Source organism: Pipra filicauda, unplaced genomic scaffold (assembly GCF_003945595.2).
Source record: "Pipra filicauda isolate LSUMZ 115617 unplaced genomic scaffold, ASM394559v2 scaffold184_size3518187_pilon, whole genome shotgun sequence".
Lineage (NCBI taxonomy): Eukaryota > Metazoa > Chordata > Aves > Passeriformes > Pipridae > Pipra > Pipra filicauda.
The window spans coordinates 938,067-962,509 of record NW_024104292.1 but is presented as its reverse complement, the minus strand read 5'-3'; the positions used below and the strand labels follow the sequence as shown (position 1 = coordinate 962,509).

Genomic DNA, 24,443 nt, shown 5'->3' with positions numbered 1-24,443 from the left:
AAAAAAAAAAAAGGAAGACGAGAAAAAACTCAAACCATCTTGCCTACCGATTTCTTAAATTATGTTGAAGTACATGTTCTTTACCCCGGGTGCTATTTCCAGCTCCAGCTTCCTTCAGATCAATGGGCGGCTACTGGAGGGACGCGGGGCCCTGCAAAAGATACCGGGAGTGGCTCCGGCCGTGACACCGGGATACCCTGGGCGCCCCCCTCCACTCCCGGCCGGAGCTGGTGCCCGTCCTGTCCCTGCCCTGTCCCGGCCGCCTTCCCGCCTCGCTCGCCGCCCTCCGCGTTACCGCGGCGACGGCAGCGGGGAGCGGCGGGACGGGCGGCAGCTGCGGCGGGACGGGAAGGGACGGGACGGGACTGGGCAGGCCGGGGCGGGTGGCCGGGCTGCGGGGCTTGTACCGAGGCCATAGAGACAGCGGGTGCGGAAGGAGCGGAGGGGGAACGCGGCAGGTAACGGGAGGGGAGGGGGAGGCCTCGGGGGCGCGGGGGATGCCGTCGGTGTCCCGGTCTCGTCAGGTGTCCGAGGACCCGGGGGTGCTGTCGGTGCCCCGGTCTCCTCAGGTGCCGGGTACAGCCATGGCTGCCCCTGTGCCTGTGTCACCTCAGGTGTCGGTCTCCTATGGTGTCACGGGTGCTGATTCTTTGGCAGTGTCACCTCAGGTGCTGGTCCTTGTGGAGCCAGTGCCCCTGTGGCAGTGTCACCTCAGGTACCCGGTCCCTCTTGGAGCCAGGCAGTGCCCCTGTGGCAGTGTCACCTCAGGTATGGGTCCCCTGTGGGGCCAGTGCCCATGTGCCTGTTTCAGCTCAGGTGTTGGTCTCCAACAGAGTCAGAAGTGCTGGTCCTGTGGCAGTGTCACCTCAGGTGCCTGGTTCTTGTGGAGCCAGTGCTCCTGTGGCAGTGTCACCTCAGGTGCCTGGTCCTTGTGGAGCCAAGGCTGTAGTGCCCTGTGACAGTATCCACACATCCGTGTGTACTCTTGAGAGCTCCCACTGCTCGCTCCCATGAGGAATTAGGGATGTTTCATGCTACCCCATCACCTATAGCGTGGCTGGCTCCTGTTCTTGGATGCAGGCAGGCTTGCCCCCACATCCTCGTGTCCTGCTGGACCCACAGAACTGGACTGGTCCCAGTAACAGCCTTGTTCTGGTCTGTCTGCTGAGATACTTGACGACTATTTGTTTTAGACCTCATCTGCCAAGCAAGGAAGTGAATAATCAATAGGAGTCCAAAACTGTGTTTGAGAGCAGTTATATCTGGGATGTAGGTTAATTTTGGTGCTCAAAGGAACGGAAATGTTTGATGCATGCAGCCATGGATCTATGGCAAATTTAGGTTTATGTGTTTCAGAGTGTCCCTCATGGAAATCCAGGGCTATGCTCAGGCTAGCACCACCTCTAGTATGTCAGTGCTGCACCGAATGCGAGAGCTGCTGTCACAGAGCTGAGCTTATTCCAGAAGTTTTCGTCTTCCCCATTCCAGCCTGTAACTATAGCTGCATTCCTGTCCTTGTTGTTTGCAATGGGAAAATTACAGAGATTTAAAGGAAAGCGTAGTACTGTCCAGTATGTACTACTTGGCTGTGTAAATGTATGCATTTAAGAATCTGAATTACTTGATTTTTGGTGTTTTAACAGGTTAAAACGACAATCAGTATTATGGAGGAGGCCTTAGAGTTGTTCCAGGAACAAGCTGTCACTAAGTAAGTAATGACTTAGTGTCTCGAGACTTGAGAATGTGATGGAATTGAATTATGTAGGTTTATTAAAAATGCGAAACAAAATATTAATGATTTTAGAAGCAAACTTGATGCTCAATTTCTTTTTATTTCCATGCAAACTGGAGAGGTTATTGATAATTAAGACAACACATCTTACTGCTTTAGCTAATACTCTACTCACTGTTTCTGTCAGTTACTTAAATTTTTTAAATATCCATACCTGAACAAAAGGGAGGGAAATGAAAGCTATGTAGGGTTTTATTAAGATGTTAAGAAATGTTATTTCAAACTGTTTTAAAAAACAGTTGAAGTTGCTATGCTAAAGCAGTATCAACTTACATGTCACAGCTCTTAAAACATTAAAAATCTTAAAACCAAGACTATTCATTGCTAAAGCCCTAGTCTTATTTTCCCCAGATAATAGCCACAATTGTTCTCCCCCAGTATGAAGTGCACTTTCCATCACAATACATCTATTTATTTTTTTTACATAATCCAAGATAAGTTCTTTTAATGTTAGTCTAAAAAAATATGTTAGTACAGCATAAAGTCTTTCTAAAGAAGTGAAAACATGAGTCAGATTGAATATAGGACCTCATCCCATCCAGCCTCTTTAAGGAAAACAGAAATATAGGAAGTACTTCTTCATATAACAAGTTAAACAGAATATTTATCTATCATAATTTGAAGATAAACTTGTTACCTATTTTTCAAATTAACTAGTTTATTCTGTCATTAGTACCAAGAAACAGTCCAAGGTAATATGATATATATTAAGTGTAAAAGTATTTCTTAAAATAATAGAAACAGGCATAATCTCTCACACCTTATTCTGGCCCAAGAAAGATTTTAATAGGATTTGAAAGTGGCCTTCTTGTACTAAAGAATAGTGGATGCACTTTTCATGATAGATAAAAATTGCTGTAGTAAAATACTATATTCTGAGTGGTGTGGCCCTTTTGCTTTGAGTGGGTTTTTTTTTGTTAGTCATATGATTGGTAAATGTAGTCATATAAAAACTTGAATTAAAAAAACCAAGAGATTGATATTCTTTGGATACTGTTTTACAAATCAGAAGCCTATTTCAAGAGGTCAGATTCTGCCTTGCCTGTGTTTTAATCGACATATATGAAATTTTAGGCTATTGCAGATGACTCTAGAGTGATTTGTCCCATCATAAACCAGAATTCTTGGTAGTTATTTATTTCCATTAACTATACAAAGAATCTGGAAGAGTAGTTTAGGCTACACATTCAATGAAAGGAGACATTCATTTCAGTCTATGCTGACAGTATTCCAGAGATAATGCAGAAGCTTTAAAATTTGGGAAGATGGCTGAGTAATGGTGGTGGAAATCATGACAATTATATTGCATCTGCAAAGACTCATAAATAACAAAAAATCCATCCACAAATCTGTATGATGCTGTACGGTTGAAAATTGTTAAATAAATTAGTTGTAGTTCTTATAATAGAACTTTGGGATAGAAGATTCTAATGGACTATTTACAACTGATTTACATATTTCCTATTTTTAAAGCAAGTTTTGCGATAATAAAATGAATTAATATTGGTTCAAGAATCTGAGTTAAATACCAAAAACTAATGAATGTTCTGTGTAAGATGGAAATATTTGTTAACTGCATAGGTTTTGCTTGTGTTTGGATAAATATGGTCATACTTATTTTCCTATTTGTGAGCAAACCTGAGTAATAAGGGAAGAAGGTATGAAGTAGAGACAGACAGTCAAGACATTTCTTAAAATGGCAGTTTCTAAATTACAATTTTATTCTAAAGAGTATGGACAATAATATTCTTTCTGTGTCTACTAGGAAGCAGTGAGAAAAATACAGACCTGTGCAGAACTCCAAAAGACAAATAAATAGGGCTAGAAAAGTCTAATAAGTGCAAAAATCATTTGTGATAAAGGCCTGGAGTGAGTAAAACTTTTAATCTGGATTTTGGTTTGTCTAAAGTTGGAAACATTTAGTTTTACATGAAGATAAATAGATATTAATGACAGCAGAATATGAATCATGTCTATTTTCAGCTATATGGAAACAGAATAAAAGAAGATTAAGAGCTTGCCTACATCACTTTAAAATGAGCTACCTTTAAGTGGTTTGAGTTGTTTCAAAGTAAATGAACCCCCCCAAAAAAGCTGCCTTTTGCTTAAGTACAAGTCATTACTTCCCTGTATGATGAATCCCATTTGGTGTATGCATTCTACAAAGTGGGAATGCTATATCCATATAGGTAAAAAAACCCATGCATACTTCTTTGCTTTATGAGCAAATTCATTGTCTGTGTGTTTTTTTACCTGATGGCATATTAAAAGAAACCACTGCATTCCACACGAGTGATAAAATAAATTCTCATGCTTTTGATACCACATGATTGGCCATATTATGAAGGGGCTAGTTAGCATTCTTTTCAAAACACTTAGTGGACTAAAATAATAGTTACAGCAGCAAGTAGTACCTCTATGCTAGTAGGTGGGGATAACTGCAGCACTGTTAGCAATACAGAGTAGTTTTGCTAGTGGAACAGAAGCAGTAATCTGTAGCTTCTTCACATACAGCTGTCCTTTTGCAGCTGCAAGTGTACTTAGAGGATCCACGTAAGAAATTAGAGATAGTGAAGATAAACTGAGAAGCTGTTTCAGAAGGAATTTTTCTTTCAACATCTCCCTTTTTTATATATTGGTGGATCTAGGTTCAAGAAGAATGCAAGCACCATTGAGAGAAAATTTTCTAGCAAGGGCTGCAGAATTTGCCTTTTGTGGGATGATCTGAAAGAGAGAAGTGAAATTTAAAAGGGAAAGGTGCCAGTCAGGATCTGAAAGGGTAATCTGATGATCTAGGCTAGAAGTTGTCTTTGCACTTGCATAATAATATTTAGATGATCCACGCGATGCACAGTAAAGAAAGTACCTATTTCCGAAGGCTGAAATAAGATGTCTGAGTCATTGCTGGTGGTTCACCAAGGTGTTGCCATATGACATTACACGAGTCTGGAAGGGCACAGGTCCTTATAGCAGTATCAAAGAAGAGGTAGTCCTGATGCAGTATGGCTTTGTTTTCTGTTTTCAAAAGCCTGTTTTATATTCCACCCAGAGAGGATCAAAGTTTACTGCATCATTAATGCTACTTTTGAGATGAGTTTGAGGCACTTGGAAGGGGGGTAGTTTTATTTTGAAACATGAACATCACAGTGTACTACTTGCTTGCCCTTCGTTTATTATCATCCTATGTTTCATATTGAATTTCGAAATGGCATTATGGCATTGGTAACAGTTTTAACATTTAACATTAATGCCTTTTGGCATTAAGATTTATGTCTGTATTTAAAAAGCCTTTCCAAGCTTAACATTGATGATATCGTAGTTTCAAGGATTTGTTGATGTAAAAGAAGTCTTAGAGAATTTGACTTTAAAAAAATCACGTAAAATTTTAATTATGACATTACAAATCTAAAAAATTTGCTGCAATTTCCTGTAATAATTATCAAAACAAGGGATGTGCACAATTTAAGCACCAAATAACAGATCTTTGATAAACACATATCCATACTAAGTAGCTGTTTTTTCAGTTTAGTGCAGTCAAAAGTTGAGCATTTGACTCTAGACCTATATTTGAAGGCGTCATTTACCTTTCCCATTTCTTTCTGATGTTGAAAAGTGGTTAATTCCATCAGAATTAAAATAAAGTTTTAGCAATGTAAAGAAAAATTTGTTTTCTCTCTTGAAAAAATAAATCTCTTCTTTTTATGTTTTTAGACCTTCTCCAGGTGAAGCTGAACTTCAGGAATTAGTGCATCAAATTGACATCATGGTAAACAGAAAGCAACTGGAATGGGAAAGAAAGATGAGAGCTTTAGAAGCGAAGATGGATATCCAGGATCAAGAATTAGCAAGTGCCCAAAGCAAACTGGATCGAAAAGGTCAAGAGGTATTTAAGAATATCACATTCTATAAAGGAAGTATTTATTCTGGTACTTACTTATTAGTATGCTTTAAATGCTCTATAAGGAGACACGTTTGTTCTGTTATGTAAAAATGCCAAACACCCTTTAAAGGTCACTAATTATCCTTAGTGTTTTGTTTTAAATTGTGCTTCTGTTCTGAAAAGTGATTGTAAAAATGTCATTGAAAATCTCGTATTTCTTCTGTTTCCCTAAAGTCTAAATCAAATATCCTCAGTTTAACTGTAAAAAAATAATTTTATGGTTTTTTTCTAAATGCCAACACTTCTCGTTTCATCAGAAATTTTAAATGGAAGTGTACAATTCAAAAAGGTTCACAAGATTATGTCTCTGTAGCTCCTGTTTATATCTGATTTTCATCATTTTACATGATATACTGGTTTTGTATGATAATTTTATTCATTGTGAAGATTTGAATTGTATTACTACTTCGACTTTCTTACGAAACTGAAAGCCCCAGTGTACCTGGTATTGTCTGTACTTCACAGTCTTGTCTGCTGAGTATTCATTCAGAAGCATCAAGAAATCCTTGCATAGCATTCAGTTCTAGTTCAAGACAGCTGAATTTAGGTGTCTACACAAGGGCATTGCTGTGTGAGCTAGGTGTCTAAACTGCCAATGACACTTCTGAAAATGGAGTAACTCTCCCTAATGAGCAATTAGGAACTTGCCCTTAGTCATGGTGGTCAGAGGAGCCAAAAGAATAATTCAGGTAGCCAATCCTCAAAGCCTAAATTTATTTGCCTGTACAGAGATGTTATCTGAAATACTTTAGCATATTCTGCCTAGCTTCCAGCTGTCCTTCCAGAAAAGCGTGTGTGTCATGTATGCACTTGGTCATATTTCTCAGATCTCTGTGAAACTCAGTAATAATTCAAGTTTTCTCAAATGGCACTGTACTTAGGGAGCAGAAATGAGTCTCCAGGGTCTTCCAATAATTTGTACATAAGTAGTGGAAAGTCTTTCATATGATTTATTAGAGCCATTCAAGGAAGTTTTTCACAATGGGGCACAGCAGTTCATTCACATAACTGGGTCAGAATAACTTTCGGAAATTATCTTTTATGACAGCCTTGTACAATATTATCATTAAATCATAACATAAGTATACACTGAGATTTTTTACTATAAAATCTCCCAATTTTATGTTGATACCACAATCTGGGTTTGTGGTATCCAGTTTTATTATTAAGTTACTGCATTAAAATATATTTTTAATATCTCTCCCTTAAGCAATGGTCTTCTTCCAAAGTGTAAAATTACTTTTCCAAAAATGACCTACTTTGAAACACTTAAGAAAAGATACATTTGAGTGCTTATTCTACCTGTAGGTGGGACTACTTCAACAAAAATTGGAAGACTTACAGAAAACTAAATATGAAATGGCTCAGAGCTATGAAACTCAGCTTCAAGCACTGAAATCTCAAGTAAGAAAAATGTCAATTTCATTATTTTGTGATTGTATTATAAAAAGCTTATACATGCCAAATGGTATAGATGTAATGTTATGGATTTGGGAAAGATGAATCGTGTCATACAAATGATGATGATTACAACTTCCTCCCAGGCTCCATTATAATTTCTGTACTGTCATGTCCAAACTGCTTGGATGGATTTTGATGTGATCGTAACATCTGTTATGAAGACAGATATGTGATTTCCTGACTTCGGACTAACAAAAACTGAAAATGAATAAAACATAGTTAGATTTATGCTACTAAGAATCTGATGCACATCAGGAATTCTAAGATTTAAACTGTTCTTATGTCTTTGCTATACATTTTTCTGCTTTTAAGGGACTATTAAAGTGATTTGGTAGTTTTCCATAAGGTATAGCTTTCCATAGTATCAAAACAGGAGTAAGCTAGATTAATGATACTGGGAATTTGTTTGAGCTTTATTTATTTCAGAGTGTACTCACAGCCCAGAAAGCCAATTGTATCCTGGGCTGCATAAAAAGAAATGTGGCCAACAGGTTGAGGGAGGTGGTTCTTCCCTTCCACTCAGCTCTGGTGAGACCCCACCTGAAGTGCTGCATCCAGCTCTGGGGCACTCAGTACAAGAAAGACACGGACCTGGTTAGAGCGAGTCAAGTGGAGGCAACAAAGATTCTGGAGCACCTCTCCTGTGAAGACAGGCTTTGAGAGCTGGAGAAGAAAAGGCTCCAGGGAAAGCTTAGTGCAGCCTTTCAGTAGTTAAAGGGGGCTTAATAGAAAGATGGGGACAGACTTCCTATCAGGGCCTGTTTTAAACTGAAACCTGAGGAACAGTTTGGGGTTTTTTCAGTGAGGGTGGTGAAACACTGGAACAGATTGCCCAGAGAAGTTGTGGATGCCCCATTCCAAGGCCAGGTTGGGTGGGGCTTTGACCAACCTGGTCCAGTGAAAGACCTTCCTGTTCATGGTAAAGGGTTGGACTAGATGATCTTTTAAAGGTCCTTTTCAACCCAAACCATTCTATGGTTTTATGCTTCTGTTTGGTTGTGTTTGCTCTGCCACCTGCATTTTTGTTTCTTCACTATTTTCTACTTCAATCATAAATCAAAAATTTTTACGAAACTTCAGTTGTTTCTGTTTCTCACATTTGAAGAAGTTAACATACAGAATTCTGCATTGTTTTTCTGGCCATTTTTCTGTTCCCTTCACTGAATTCTCCGACCAGATACTTAGTGTTATAATTTCCAGTCATCACACTTACTATATAATCATCTTAGATTGCATAAATTGGCTATCATTATTTTCATGTAGAAGTGATAACACCACCTGAATACATCAAACAAATAAGTGCATTACTTATTTTTAATGTTATGTTGTCTTTAATTTATATTTTGTTTTATATATGAAAATTGATTTGGCAAACAGTTCTGTAAGTAAGCAGTGAATGCTTTGGTTGTTTTGTAATTAACGCTTTCAGTCATTTGGGAAAGTAGGTAGAAATAAAAGCTGTTTTATCATTTACACAAATTACATAAAAAGAAACATCTTAGCATGATTATGGAGAAGATAAACATCACACAGTGAAAAACAGTGTGACTTTTTACATATAAGATGTAAGCTACCTTTAGCAATGCAGAACTATCTCCCAGAATATAGTATATCTCTCTCTTGTCCTATCCTTTTTCACATTTGCTGCAATATTTTTTTAATCATATGCTAAAAATGATTGGGTTTATGTTACATGTTCTTGCTAAGATCTTCAATGAAATTGAACCTTCTGAAATTAAAACTCCAGGCCATTTTTGATACAGATTTTAATTTTGAAGCTCTTAGTTACCCTACAGGTCCTTTCCACAGGCAAATACAACATTTTCTCCTTTTTAAAAGAAAAAAAGTATCTGATATTTCCTACCTACAAGCTTTTTTCTTTAAACCTGGTTATATTTTTTGCCCAGCTCCTCCTCTTTAGTTACCACTTAGACCACCTAACCTTTCTTTGAGTTTCTTGATTGCTTCTTCTTTTATCTTTATTCAGAAGTTTAGATTTATAGCTCTTAAGAATATTTTCCCAGTCCATGTCTCCAAGCATTTCCTCTTCTCTCAGTCATCCTGTTTATTATGACAAAGGTTTCAGCATTGATGCTCTTTCCAATTTATTTTCTGATCCCCATTCTTATCCTTTCACCAAACCATATTTCTTCATGAAATGCCCATCTTGTACACACTAACTGAAGAAGTAAATTGTTGAATGCCTATGTTAGGAGGTGTGCCTGGATTCTCTGTGATAAACAGAAGTCTGCCTGTCAGAACAATTCGAAGCACCTGTGCTAGACAGGACTATACCACTCTGTGTCTCTAGCTTTTACCAGTCTCCTTATTAAGTTTCTTTCTTGAATTAGAGTGCTGCAGGGTCTACAATAAAATTACTTTAATGTCCCCAATTCTCAGCTACACAAACTCATATCTAAAATATAGAGCTTCCTTGACAATATTAATCTTTGCCTTATCTCCTTTGACTCCCTTCTTTTTGTTCTTATCATCACTTGGAAGTTATACCACCTTCTAAACTGTATAATATGAAGAGCTACACTTTAGTTTTGCACAAATGGTATATCACTATATACCAATAGCATTGTAGTTTTCTCTGCAGATGTATTCTTAAAATTGCTCCCAAGATTTGTTCCTCCCTAATCTCACTAGAAATAGAAAGGATCACTTTTTCTAGCTATCAGAATGCTAGACTATTTCAAACAAATTTCTCTTCTGTTCTCTGTGCTTTTTTTTCCTTGGTACTGCTAAAAGCAGCTGTTTAATGAGCAGTAGTCCCACTGAATTGATTGTGTGCCTGTTGAATGCAGTAATACCTATATTTTCTTGTATTAGGGAAATAATTCCTGGTATGTAACCTGAAACTCCTAGGCCACACTGCTGCACTCATTCAAATGTACAACATTTTGTCATAATTAAATAGCAAAAACTTTAGAAGTTCATCTTCATTACTTGTTCCTTCTTTTTTTTTTTTTTTAATTTATGTCTCATAGCTATTCTCATTTTGAAAACAACAGAAATCTCTCAGCAAAAGAACAAGAATCTATTCTTGCTCTGAGCACTTGGCAACTAATTGCCTTGCTTAGACATTTAAAAGCTAGATGGCTACATCTGAACTACCTCCCTTTAGAGTCAATGGAGAGAAATGGACACCCCTAGAATACAACTCATGTCAGTGTATGACAAGAATTTAAGATAGCTGAAATGACTAAGCATTTGAAGGCAGCTTTTTCTAATGCAGAGTAGCTCAGGCTTGTATGTCTAACTTTCAGAAATCTGAACTTAGATTAATTCTACCCCAGAATTCACTAAAGTGCCTCATCTTTTGGTCTTTTGTTTGTTGTTTTTTTTCTTTAATATGTAAAACATGCAAAGAGAACAACTTGGATGTTTTAAAGTGAATATCTAGCATTAAATGGAAGGATTCTTGGCTTTTAGTCTAGTTTCTAGTTATGATAACATCCAGAATCTAATCTGTAATATACTACTATATGTCATATACATATACTACTATATGTCATTATGTCATTAAATGCTCAGACTGAATTTTCTGATTTTAGCCATTCTGTTCCATTTTAGACTGATTTGCTGAATTGCTGGATCTTGTATTTCCTAACCTTTTTAGCATGAACATTCTAATACCTGTCTTATCTGAGTTTGCTCTTCCCAGGCAGTTCACATATGCCATAATATATTCAAGAACAAAACTGTTATTTGCAAAAGGGTATCATTCTTCCAAGGGCAATGAGTTCCATGTTGTTTGAGCCTGTATACTCTTGACTAATTTCAAATATTTTATCTTAACTGTGTTCTCTGGCAAGGTCAACTTCAAATACAGGCAGATACCCTGCAAGACTTCTGATTCGGTTTTGAAGGCAGTGTCTGTAAATCTGTGTTACAGAATTGCTATTCAGACATTCCAAGTTGGTCAAATCTATCCACAGGCATGAAACTTTCTAGTCCAGGACAACCTATCTTCATCTTTTCAATTAGTTTTCTCTGTCCCATATTATGATTCCCAAGTTCATCTCAAATGTCTCTAGGAAGTTTTCATACAATTTTTTTTGCTTCAGTTTCTGTATCTTTTCTAGACTTCTTTGGCCATCTTTGTCATTTGCACAAACCTCAGTTGTTCAGTCTGCGTTGGTTCAACAGGATTCTATTCCATTTCCAATTACTTCCTTGGAAGTAATTTCTTTTCCAAACAGTAGTTCACTTTGAGCAGTTAACAAAAATATGAGATTTTATGGATTTTGTTTGGTTATACAAAGAACTTTATGTTAGAGTCAGAATTTTTAAAGTCATATATACCTGAATTTAAAGGAACTTATCAACAAGAGACACGATCAGTAGTTATAGTTATAAGGTTCTTTTCTACTCAACATTCTTCACAAAGTTCTTTTGCTCAGCTTTCCTTAAAACTAAATTTTTAGTGGTTCCTTTGTCAATATTCTTGGGTTTGCTTTTTTTTTTCCAAAAACAAATGTACATTTCCCTACTAGATAATGTCAGTTTTCTGTATCAAACCTGTTAACAGCCACTAGAGAGACCCTTTGCTTGTGCAGTAAAGTGAACTGTTGATCAGACAAGCTGTTTTTCTGAAGGGGCTGGTACTTCCCTTGGTGCCTTCCCTTCTCTGCCTCTACCTCCTTTCCTCTGAGTCCTAAGCTGGGTTTTCATGGTAAGATCAGTAGGCAGTGTCTTTTGTCTATTTAGTGTCTAATTCTGTGAGACACTGTGGTAATCAACGCTTCCAGCAGAATGCAATCATCACACATGTAACATTTCCACAATTTTCACTATAACAAAGAAACATGCAAATTTAAAGTACATTAATGATAATCTGTCATTCTTACTAGTGAAGCATCCTTTAAAAATGTCAACACAAGATGGCAGTAAACAAGTATAGAACATTCCATATAAACATTATAAAGGAAGTGACTCTATGGGTAACTGCTATGAAGAACTTCAGCAGAGTTAAGTAGCTGTCAAATGAACCCATTTGAAATGTTAACTAACATTTATGTGAGAGCTTAGTCTTGTTCATCTATAATAGATTAACTTTATTAATTGATTTTTTGTTACATTGATTAAACATTTAGAATGCTGAAGCTGCAGTTGGTGTTTCTAGTTTAAAGAAAACTTTGGCCATGTGGTCATCTTTGATAGATTTTTTTCATGTTCAACTCTGCTTTTGTTTTTAGTTTACAAAGTTGACACATAGTTATGAAAAGCTACAGTCACATCAATTAAAACACAAAAAGGTCAACAGTAGAGAAGAATGTGAGGAAAGCCTAGTGACATCGTCTGACCCACGAAATTTATACAAGAAACTGGAGGTAAGAATACTTTGTTATTATATTCTAATTTTAATATCCCTTTAGAACTAATCTGTAATTTATAGTTGTAAGCTTTAATTTTCTCATAATTCTACAAAAATTATATAATTTTCTTGCTTTGTCAAGAAAGATGCATAGTTTAATATTAATATGAATTTTTTTTAAAGTGTAACTATAAATAAATGTTACTGTTTTCCTGATTAGTATCTGTGTATATGTGGATTATATGATCTCATCAGACCTTTTACATATGCAGGGTACTGTCACATAATACCTACCATTAATTCAAGTTTTATAAAGCTCAGGACAACCTTGACCATGTTGGGTTACGTGGAAAAAAAAGATTTAGGTTTGGAAAACTGCTTGTTGCACATATATCTTGACAGCACCCATGTAGCTGAGACAATCCACAACCTTGACCTCAGTGCCTGGTTTCCCAAGGTAATGCCTGAGGAAGGATTAGGCATTTAAAATACATGCCACAGAATCCAGCATACTGATTGGGGGACTAGATAATAGGTGCTGAGAACAGAATCCAGTCACATTTCCTATCCCTTTGGACACAGAATGGATTGTAGTGGACCTGTTCTTGGATACAGGATGATGCTTATTTCTGATCATAATTCCCAGCCTTATCTTCTCAGAGTTACAGTTTACTTTACAATCTGTGGATTAATCAAATGTTTATTGGACCAGCAGAAAAGTTAGGCAACACAGAGAACTGGCATGTAGAGAGTGTGCCTGGAAGTGGTGGCTTCTCCCCAAATACTTCTCTGGCTCCATTCACTGGTGCAGAAACTGGTATCCAGTCTCAGTTCTTATAACTGAGTGATATAATCTCTAGCTGTGCTAACTTTTGCTGCTTCTTTTTTGCTTACCAATAAATTTGCTGGTATTCTGTGCAAAGTGAAGCAACTTCAAAAGGAAGAATTCCAGAGCCTGTTAAAAAATAACATGTTTGTTGGGTAGAAAACGAACATGAGAAGATTCTACTTCCGATTCTGTCTGGAAGGATTATGAAACTGTCTTCCACATATGGGAAGAACAGTCTAACCTGTAATCTGATGAAGCATAGGAAGATCACAAAAAAAATTTGTACTTTCTCTGGCCATCCTCTGTAAAGAGCATAAAAAAGTAGTATATGCTTAGAGCGCTTACCAAACTGGGTCCTGCAGGCAAAGCAAGCAGAGGAATATCAATTGAAAGTGAGAGCTAGTTGCCTAGCTGCTAAGCATTGGGAAGATTTACATGTTTATGATGTAGATTTATGATGCAGATGATGCGGACACTGAGAATTTATGATCAAAAAATTAAGCTCTAGTAGATTTTAAGTACTTTTGTACTTTAACTGTAATTAAGCAAGGTTTTAGGGTCTTTATTTTGGACTTGTCTGTCTTTTATGTTCTTCTATAAGATACAAGATTAACTTCTGCAACCTTCAGGTGACTGTACCTAAACAGATATCCTAGACACATCGTAGTTCTCCATGATGTTGCTGTCTCTTCCACATGGAAGTTCTTACCATCAGAAAAGCTACTACAATTTGGACTGCAGCATAGCTGCCAACAGCTGCTACTACAAGAGTAATAAATGGGCTATACATCTATCATTGTCTAAATATATCACTGCTGTGAAACTATCTGATCGACCTAATTTGAGAATAACCTTATTCAAGATTAAAATTTGAAAATAATGTAAGACAATGCTGTAATTTGATTAATTATGCAGTATGAAAAATAAGTGCTTGGAATATATTTAGCAAATTCTAGCATTCAGGAAATAATTACTGTGTTGAAAATTTACTAAGCTCAGCAGTAAGACCTTGAATCTGAAGTCCTCATTAAGTAGTCTGAAACTCCATTTGTATCATGTTTTATAAAATAGAAAGATATTTATTGTTTTAAATGCCAAGGCAGATATTAGGAAAGCTATGAAATAAAATTTGTATTAATCTATGTTGAAAAGCATTCAATTTTGTTTCTGTAGAAAAAAAATCTTATTTTTTAAATTTGGGGAATATGCCAGTCTAGGTTAATTATAAAACATCATCTGTCTTTTTGGAACAACATTTCCATTGTGAAAAAGGACATTCTCATAACAGTTTATTAGTTTCCACTGTATAAAGGATTACAGTGTTATTTTGCTAACTTTTCAAACTAAAAGAGCAACAGCTCTAAACTGGAGTTCTCCTGCTTATTTTTTAGTATACTGCCTTTAAAGTCTATTTGTGAACATATAAGATCTGGTATGATCTAAAAGCAAATACAAATACTCTATAAATATGAATGTAAGTGCAAATACAAAACCAGTATTAGATAAATCTGATGTAATAGAATTAAACAGGTTTTTGTTTAAACTAGGTGAACTCAGAACCCAAAGTAGCCATTGCAAAGAGGGCAAGAAGTAAAATTTATTCAAGGTAGCTGCTGACCCATCTGTTACAGAAAATTAAGAAGGCAAAAAGCAAGCACTCAAAACATGTGTCTGAATATTAAGGATTTGATTCCCTGTTGATTACTCTGCTTGACATTGATATAACTTTAAAGTCACAGGAACAAACATCCAGTAAAATGAATATATTATGGTAATAGTCTAATATCTACAGCAATTGTTTAAAATATTTTATATGTTTTATAATTTGTATAGTTTTATAATAGATTCTATAATTTTTATTCAGGGATTATGTTTATCATCCATTTTTGTCAGATTAATATCCCTTAAGACTGGATTTTTTTCTGGTGGGGATGACTGGATGGCTGGTTTATATAATTGTTATTATTTTCTTCTTTCCAAAATTATGGAAAGATTATGTATTAATTAAAAAACTAACTTTTTTTTAGAACTATACAAATTGCAAAAATATTTAGATTATGGAAAAGAGATATTTTCCCTATGTTTTCTAGTCTTGTTTTTCTGTCTTTTAGGAATTTAAATTGAGAGAAGGGGATAAGAATGGGACAATCTGCCAAAATTATCCTGTTTATTTGGATGCTCAACAAAAATTATTGTCCGAGAAATATGATTTATTTCAGGTAAAAGTCCTACCTTCCTGCTCTAGGAAGAAAACGAATGGCTTGCTCAGCTAGAACTTATTTTAACTTAATTTAAAAAAATTAAGCCCAGAGTGAATCTGATAATGCGTGTCTATATTGGTAGTGAATATATTGCATTAGGTAAGGCAGGCCCATACTGGAAGATCTAATGATACATACAGTTATTTTACTTTAATTTTCTCATGTAAATGAGAAGATGAATAAGTATCATGATGAAAATTACAACATTTCTAAAAAAAAAAAAAAAAAAAAAAAAAAAAAAAACCTGCAAAACCCAGTGAATATTCCTTTTTTACTTTTAAAGTATATTGTGGAGATACTTTTATTTTCTGTGCAATTTACTGATATGCAATTAATTATGACAAGTTATTTAAAAAGTTTCTTACCAAGTAGTACGTACCATGACTATGTTGACTCAAATATAAAGTTCCTTCCAATCTGTTAGCCTTCTTTTTTTGAAGATCATGAATATATACTAATACTGTTTATGCAGAAAAATGAATTTTCATATGCTACTCCAGAATCATTCTTGGAGTTGTTTGCTGGATCACTTAACCCCTTTTTTAACATATTTTTCATCTTTCTAGTTATGATTCAGTCCTTGATTGACTTTGTGATTCTTTTTTACTCGCCAGTTTGCTCATTACTTTTTTTATATATAGCCTATTGATCCAGCACATTTTAATTTTTTTAATTCCTTCCAATCCAGAACAAAATGTTGATTTAATGATGTCTTGGTGACCTATCTTGCACTAAAAAAAAGAAAAAGAAAATTACTCACAAACTGCCTGGGCCACAAGACACCTTGAAAATTAAGTAAGGGGAAGCCAATTATGTTGCTGACTGGTAATTCCCTTTTCCACTGTTACTAAGCTCATTGGATCTTAATCTAGTGAAGCTTTTTCTTAACAATTCCTATGAGACTCTATTCATATCCAGAGTTCCAAGAATGACAGTTAAGTTTTGGGTTTAGCTGCTAAGAGAATTATATTCCAACTATTGAACTTCTATACAAATGTGTTAAAAAACCAAGTCTTTGACTAGACAAAACTACTGACTGATACATATTGATTATATAGTTAGACAAGTCAAAATAGAGTACTCAGTGATCATTCGCATTTTTCTGTTGAGGCTTTCATTGCCAAGAGTGAACTTTCTTTGAAGACAATTTTCTTCACAACTGTAACAGAACACCTGTTCCGATGGATTGTTATCCCTTAACTGTTTCAAAAGTGTTAATTGTTCCTGTGTCTTTGTCTCTAGTTGCCCTTTTGTGAGGTCTCTGATCGCCAGTTGGAGTCTTGCACTATATTTTTCTCAGGATGCATTGACACTTTGGTACATCAGAGTCCATAGCTTAGATGTCAAAGGGACCTTAATTTGTTATCTCTAGGAATGAAACTGCAAATTTCTTTTGGCTTTTTATTTGATATGCAGCCAATGGTCCATTCTGCTTAGGTTCTCAGCCAACACAAATTACAGGAACATAGTCAATAACATCAAAAGCTGTCTAAAGCATGACTTCTTGCAGTCCTTGTCAGTGAAATATGGTATTTGTAACCCTATTTATTTTTACGATATATTTTCTTGCTCAGCTTGGTGTCTGCACATGATATATGATTTTCAGATTATATTTTGTTGTCATTTTTCAACTAATTTTCAGTCTTCTGAAAGATTAGTACTGCTTGTTAATCTCCCAGTAGAGGGGCCCATGTGGATAGTTTTTTAAACAGCAAAAACGGTTACCATAGTAATTATGCTTCTTCACAATGCCTGTGAATTCAGAAATACTGGCAAAACCAATTTTCTGAAGTTTTGGTTTTAGGATTTTAATTAGCACAAGAAACTGAATGAAGTGTAAGATTCTACAGAATGTGCAAATAATTCTTCCCCAGGTTTAAGGATAATGATCTCAAAGAAATACAGTTCCTGTAGTAACTGAGCTGTTTATATATGAACTATGTAATGCTAGCCCCCGAGTCAAAGGTTAATATCTATCCTGAGGCGCACGCATACACAACTCCTACTGAGTTCAATGAATCAAAGAGGAACATTTCTCTCAAATTATTTTCTATAGGCAACTGCTTTGAGTAGGTCATCATAATCACCTTTTTTCACATTTGAGGATCGTTAACATTAAGTACCAGGAAAATACACAGCACAGGAGAAAAAATCCTTGAAAAAATTCTATGCCCTTGAAGGTTTCTGAAACATATTTTTACTGAAGGCAAGGAACATGAGACCAAAAAAAAAAGGAAGTATACTTTAGAGAAGTATTAAAACTGTTCCAATTGTGCCACCTTTTCTAAGCAAATACTGGTGAAGATGTAAATAGCTTTATGATTTCAGTACCAACTGTTTGGTCCTAGCAATTTACATGTAATTATTGAATTCATTTAAAATATTTTCTTGTTTTATAGAAGCAGACCCAGAATTATCAATTCCAAATACACAATAAGAAAAAAAATCAAGACGAGGTAATAACCTATGCCCAGCCTGAAAGTGAAAAGGATGATTTGATTATTGAAAAACTAAAGGCAACTGTGAATGAAATAGCAAGGAACAAGAATAAACTCGAAGAGGAAAATCTGAAGCTCCGTGAAGATCTAAAAGTGTACCAAAACCAGTGCCAGGTAGTAACAGTTTTTCATGGTGACTATGGAATTAATGCTGGAAAATTAATTACTTAGGAGTATACTTTTAAAAGTTGTATTGAGATGCCTACATAAAAGATCTGTACATTAGGTGTATTCTTTGCAGGAACACAGAATGATCTGTGAACAGTATGATTTTTTTTTAGTAAATCAGAAATAGGTTTGATTTGTAGTAGTATATTTTTTCTTCTCTTGTTTACCTAGAGTTTTATAACTTTCCTATATCCATAGCATCTCCAGGAATATAACCTAGTTCACTTGGTTCCTTGTATTCAAATGACTTCTATGAAATCTCTTTATCTGATTTATACCTTGTTGCACACTGTGCCTTATAGCTAGTAAATAAGTATATAGAGAAGTGTGCAGTATACTTTGTTATTTTTGAGGGGAGATTTGCAGTCAATGAATTTTTAAGTTGCTCTCCATGTAAAGAACCATTAGTTTTTACCTTACCCCTAGATCACTGTTTTTCAGCATAGCACTGATCTATGAAGACAGCCATTTGCGCCTCTTCTTTTGGTCTTGGTATATGAGTTCTGACAAGATTGAGGTAATACAAGATCTTTACAGCCTTTTTTACTAGCTATGTTTGAAACAGATCGGGAATGAGATTCTCGTTGCTATTTTTTTCTGGTAGCATATATCATTTATGCTTTTGCTTATTTATTTAAGCACTTCTAGGTTCAGTAATATATTGAATGGCCTCTAGTAACTTCAGCTCTTTCTGGAGAAAGATCCATTTCTGCTTATAGACAGCCTTGCAGAGTTATAACAGCATATGCAATAAGCTTTGTAGGAATTAGCGTATATGTGGCAGAGGTTAATTTCAGGTGTTGTCTGAACAGCCAAGTCATGTCATTTGCACACTAGTTCACTGAGTCTATTGCCTTATACAAGTTATTGGTATACAAGCAAAACCTCTGTTTTGGTGCCTGTTAAAAAGCCTGCCACCAAAAGCAGTGGTACTAAAATACAGAGTGGAACAACCATGGCATTTGGAGCAAGCGGATAGATGCTGCAAGATGGAGAGAGTAGATGTCATGTGCTGTAGCCTTTAAGAAAATCTTCAAACAGGAGGAATTTTGGAATCCTGAAGAAAATACAGGAGGTGTAGGAAGCACTGAAGATGTTTTAAGTAGAAGTGGAGATAGATGTACGTAACATTGTTACCTAAAGGGCAGAAAGTTGCAGAATAACTGTGTTGGTGGTGTGGAACACTGCTGTATTAGAAAAACTGCATTTGGAAATAGCTGCATAAGGTAAACACTGATGTAACGTCAATTTATAGTGAAAAGGGGTAGCTCAGAGGAAATATCTTTTTTAGGAATGTCTGTATGAGAAAGAAGGAAGTGTGAGGGCTGCTGTCAGCCAGAGACAGTCAGCAGGTTTGCATGAAGGAGAGATAGGTGGAGGATGGGAATAGTCGAACGTGATATAAGTAAAGGAGGAAGCAGTAGATGGGAATCCTGGTGTGAAGAAGTCTGATGGCAATGAAAGCAAGACATTTATTGTGCCTCATATATCCTCTATGCCTATGACCATTTCGTTTGTCCTGCTAAATAATACTTCTTTCATGCTATTAATTAGCAAGTGATAAAAGTGTACAGTTTGTTGGCTGTACAGAAAATACAAAGTTTAGAAAATCCAAATGGACACTGCAGTCTATTTCTCTACCTTATGAATTATCTGACAAACTTATCTGCAGCCTTACATGGGAGGCAGCCTGAAAACATCACACAGGGAGCTTGGTTCTTGAAAAGTCTGCATTAAACTGCTAGACACTAATTTACATAGAAACACAGCATATAATTGTATTTAAAACATTGAACAATGGGTTGGCATTGGGAAGGGTTTGGTAGTTGGGGCGCTCCAGGGGTGGCCTCTGTGAGAAGCTGCTAGAAGCTTTCCCTGTGTCTGACAGAACAAGTGCCAGCTGGCTCCAAGATGGACCCACCACTGGGCAAGGCCAAGCCCATCACTCACAAACACCTTGGGGATAACATATTCAAGGAGGGAAGAAAAGAGCCCTGCGCAACCACAGTCAGGAGGAAGGAGTGAGAATATGTAAGAGAAAAAGCCCTGCAGATCCACAGTCAGTGAAGAAGGACGGGGAGGAGGTGCTCCAGGTGCCAGAGCAGAGATTCCCCTGCAGCCCATGGTGCAGACCATGGTGAGGCAGCTGTGCCCCTGCAGCCCAGGGAGGCTCATGCTGGAGCAGAGATCCACCTGCAGCCCCTGGAGGACCCCATGCCAGAGTGGGTGGATGTCCAAAGGAGGCTGTGGCACCATAGGAAACCTGTGCTGGCACAAGCTCCTGGCAGGATGTGTGACCCCATGGAGAGTGGAGTCCGCACTGGAGCAGGTTTTGTGGCAGCATTTGTAACCCCACAGTGGGGGACTCACTCTGGAGTAGCCTGTTCCTGAAGAACTGCACCTCATGGAAGGGACTCACACCGGAGCAGTTCGTGAAGAACTGCAGCCCATGGGAAGGACTCACATTGGAAAAGTTTGTGGAGGACTGTCTCCTGTGGGAGGGATCCCACACTGGAGCAGGGGAAGAGTGTAAAGAATCCTCCCCCTGAGGAGATTTCGTTTTTATTTCTCATTATCCTGCTCTGATTTGATTGTTAACAAATTAATTTCCCCAAGTTGAGTCTGTTCTGCCCGTGGCAGTAACTGGTGACTGATCTCTCCCTGCCCTTATCTTGACCCACAAACCTTTCTCTCATGTCTCTCCCCTGTCCAACTGGGGAGGGCAGTGATAGAGTGGCTGTGGAGTGCTGTGGTGGCTCAACCCACCACAAAACAGCATTGAGTAGAACTAGAGCTGATCAGGAAATTTTTGAGGTTTCGTTTTGGTATCAAGCGTGCCAAGCTAGTCAAAGCAAAACTTTTCACAGAAGAAAAGAGAAGGTTTGGTAAATTTTCAGCTTGAAATAGACTCTTTATAAGTTGCATTTTATTTGATGTTCTCTAAACAAAACCTAAAGTTTTCTGATTCAAAATTAATTTTAATGTTGGTGTTTTAACCGGATGCGATAAATATTTTCTAAAATACTAAGTGGTGTATATATATATTTTTAAGTGATATGTGAAACGATGAAACTCTTGACCTGAAGGACTGTTTCAATTATTATTGCAACTGCTGCTGTGACTGCTGTTCTTCCTGCTACTATTATAATTCACAGAAGAAAATACAATTTATGTAAATACGTATGATGACTGCAGCCCGCCATAGACAATATGACTTCTGCCACACAATTGTGCAAAATTCATTTCCTTTATCCACCCCAGAATGAAATCAGAGGGGTAACTGTCTCCCAGGTTCATATATTATAAAATAATTGTAGCTATTTCTTGAATGTTGAAGTCATGAAGATGATAATAAGCAAGTCTTGCAGACAATTTTAACAGTTCATTAAGCTTTATTTCACCTGCATAGGCCCCGACTTGCATTTCAGTATTTAAAAAAGCTTTCTTGGCCTTAATGTAACAAAGGATAAGATGAATTAATCCATGTATGCAGCCCTTGCAAAAAAAAACCCCAACAACGTAAAAGCACTTCATATCTGTCTTCAGCAGCCCTTTCAGCCAGAAGAAAACCACAGGTTTCTTGAAAGGAAGGTCATTCTCATATGAGGCTCTAAGGGAAATAAACCTTTGAAGTTCTTTCTTGCAGTGTCATTTCTGGATTCCAGTTGTCTTTTAAACTTTAGAGGCTTGGCTTTATTTTTGCTTTTAAAGACGGAAACTATGTTCAAATAAAATTAAGAAATTATGAGAAATACTAATGTTTTCAGTGCAATGGTTTTAAAGGTAAAGGATCAACATCCTTGGAAAAATCCTTTTTTTTTTAATCTGGAACATGCTTTTTGATCTTAGGTGACAAATAATAAATATTCTCTGGATATTATTATTGCAAGAACTGATTGCTACTTTTGTTATTCGTGGGTTATATTTCCAAGTCCTTGTCTTTAGTATGTTTTCAGTTTATTTTTGTGGAATTCTGATTTTTTTTTTTTGAAGTTCATATTTTATTATGCCAAATGTAACATGTCTTCTGGTTGTCTATCACATTATCAATCAGAAATTAGAAGTAAAGCAGAGATATCATTTGTCAAGTCCCTAAGAAAAATCTTTTTGTGATTTTTTGAACATTTTGTGATGTTCCTTTAAATAAGCAATTAACACCATGCAGATGGACCTAGTTTTGGAGATGATTTCTATAGCATTGTACTTTTCAATCTTATAAATTTGGAAATGCTGCTAAGAAAAAAAAAAAGGAAGCTACTTATGGCACTAATTCCTGCATGTGAAACATGCTCTATGATGCTGCTAAAACAGCAAACTATGTATTTTAGATGCATTTAGTACAATAAAAAACTTCTGAATGATGTTTCCTATGATAGTTTCAGAAACAGATGCATTGGAACATTGCAAGAGCTAAAGAATATTCAGCATCTGATTTTTAGATGAGATTTCTGAAGAAGGGAACTGACAGGAAAGCAATACCTTTTTCAGAAATTAAAATCATGTATGTCCATTCATTTAAGTTATACAGGTCTTGAATACAATGTGTTCCAATATAGCATTTTAAGTTGTCTAATTTTATTTAACTGTTTATGCATTTGTTTGTTTCTTTAGAATATGGAGGCAGACTTTTCAGAAATGAGACATGAGCTGCAGTCACGGGATGGTCTCTGGAGAAGGATGCAGCTGGAATGCCAGCAGTTGCATACAGAATTATTGAAAATCAAAGAGTACAAAGATACGCAGGAAATTCAAATAAAGTATGTATGTTGAAAACAATATTTAAATTAACAAGTACTTCTGAGCTAATGACTTTTTTCTTACATTTTATTTACATTAACTCTGTTTAAAAAGATACTCTGGATTCAAATATCAGATCCTAAACAATTTTAGGCTGAGCATTTTCATTGGTAATTATATATGACAAGATTTCATGCAGTGGATGCAGACTGTTAAAAGGCTGTAATGATGCTGAGATCTTTACAAATCAAGGCATTTCATATATTTCTACCAATGTGTTTACAGTCTTTCATTTTCTCAGCATTAAAACACCTTGGAAATAGTGCAATTAAGACTCTCCCTGACCTCCTTTGAATAAAATGTTTGTGGTTTTATGGTTTATCTAATCTGCTGTAGCCATTTGAGATTATATGAAATACCAGTCTACAAGAGCTTTCAGGATTATTCCTGTATATACTTGCAGTGTCCTGAACCTCTAGACATCTCCCACCTGGTTTAGGCCAAATGTTGGTTGTGGTTTGGATTTTTTCATCAGCAAGCAGGTGTTCCACAGTACTACACTGTGGAGAGGATACTATAGGGTAAAGAGTATTGAACGTTCTGCTTGTTTCATGTTTTGTTTATTTCTTATTTAAAGGCATCAATCATCTGGTGTTCAACTTACTGAGCAACTAGAAAATAAAAACACTGAGTTATTACTATTTGCAGAAAGTCAAGAACGCCAACGAGAAGAGCTAAACAAGGTATTTCCAGATCTTAACTGCAGTGTCGGATTTTTAGAAGAGAGGAGGGTATGTGGATACGCAGAAGAGAGAAGGAGAATACAGTGTAGGTTTAGGAGAGCATGGAGGTTTCATATGTGAAAAAGATTTCATATATGGTTGCATTTCTGGAGGTAGTTATGTAGATGTAAAATTGACATTCTGATTCCCGTGCAGTAACTACCTACAGTATTGAAATAATGGGAGAGAGAACGCCTGAGCACTACTGTGATTCAGATAATGCCACGCAACTAATAAAGCCTGCAAGGCTATGAGTAATTAATAGCCTATAGGAGGTAAGTTGTAGCTTGTAGGTGGTCTCAGGATATGCAAACACATCAACTGATACAAGTTAGTACAGCAGATACCCACACAAGGCTAAGCTTAATCAAGCACCTGCTATGCAGTCTAGGGCAGTGCTCTTTAGTTTGAACCATGCATCACATTGTATTGTACATTTCAGAAGCGCTGTGAGCAAGCAGCCATGGCATGGCACTGTGGAATGGTGGATGCCTTGGCAGGCCAAAATACTTTGAATGTAGAGGATGCTCAGAACTCATCTAAGAGGCATGTCGTGGTTTTGCTGAGTAGCAGTGTAAGCAAGAATCACAGAATCACAGAATTGTTTGGGTTGAAAGGGACCTCTGGAGATCATCTAATCCAACACCTCTGC

The 24,443-nt window shown here is 36.5% G+C and overlaps 1 protein-coding gene across 6 annotated transcripts in view; it reads left to right on the top strand.

The window, feature by feature from the left end:
* The first annotated feature begins 283 nt into the window (after positions 1–283).
* The window catches only part of DEUP1 (deuterosome assembly protein 1), a 42,166-nt gene continuing 18,006 nt past the window's right edge, over positions 284–24,443 (top strand). The window contains exons 1-9 of one of the 6 annotated variants that reach the window (XM_039380076.1): positions 284–458; positions 1,644–1,708; positions 5,504–5,675; positions 7,041–7,136; positions 12,398–12,532; positions 15,457–15,564; positions 18,006–18,218; positions 22,884–23,029; positions 23,647–23,752. In XM_039380076.1, the coding sequence (XP_039236010.1) occupies positions 1,665–1,708; positions 5,504–5,675; positions 7,041–7,136; positions 12,398–12,532; positions 15,457–15,564; positions 18,006–18,218; positions 22,884–23,029; positions 23,647–23,752 (1,020 nt within the window). In that variant the 5' untranslated portion in view covers positions 284–458; positions 1,644–1,664. Of the gene's footprint in view, positions 459–888; positions 1,709–5,503; positions 5,676–7,040; positions 7,137–12,397; positions 12,533–15,456; positions 15,565–18,005; positions 18,219–22,883; positions 23,030–23,646; positions 23,753–24,443 lie in introns of those variants that run through there. The other 5 variants (XM_039380071.1, XM_039380072.1, XM_039380074.1 and 2 more) reach the window with 5 other exon arrangements.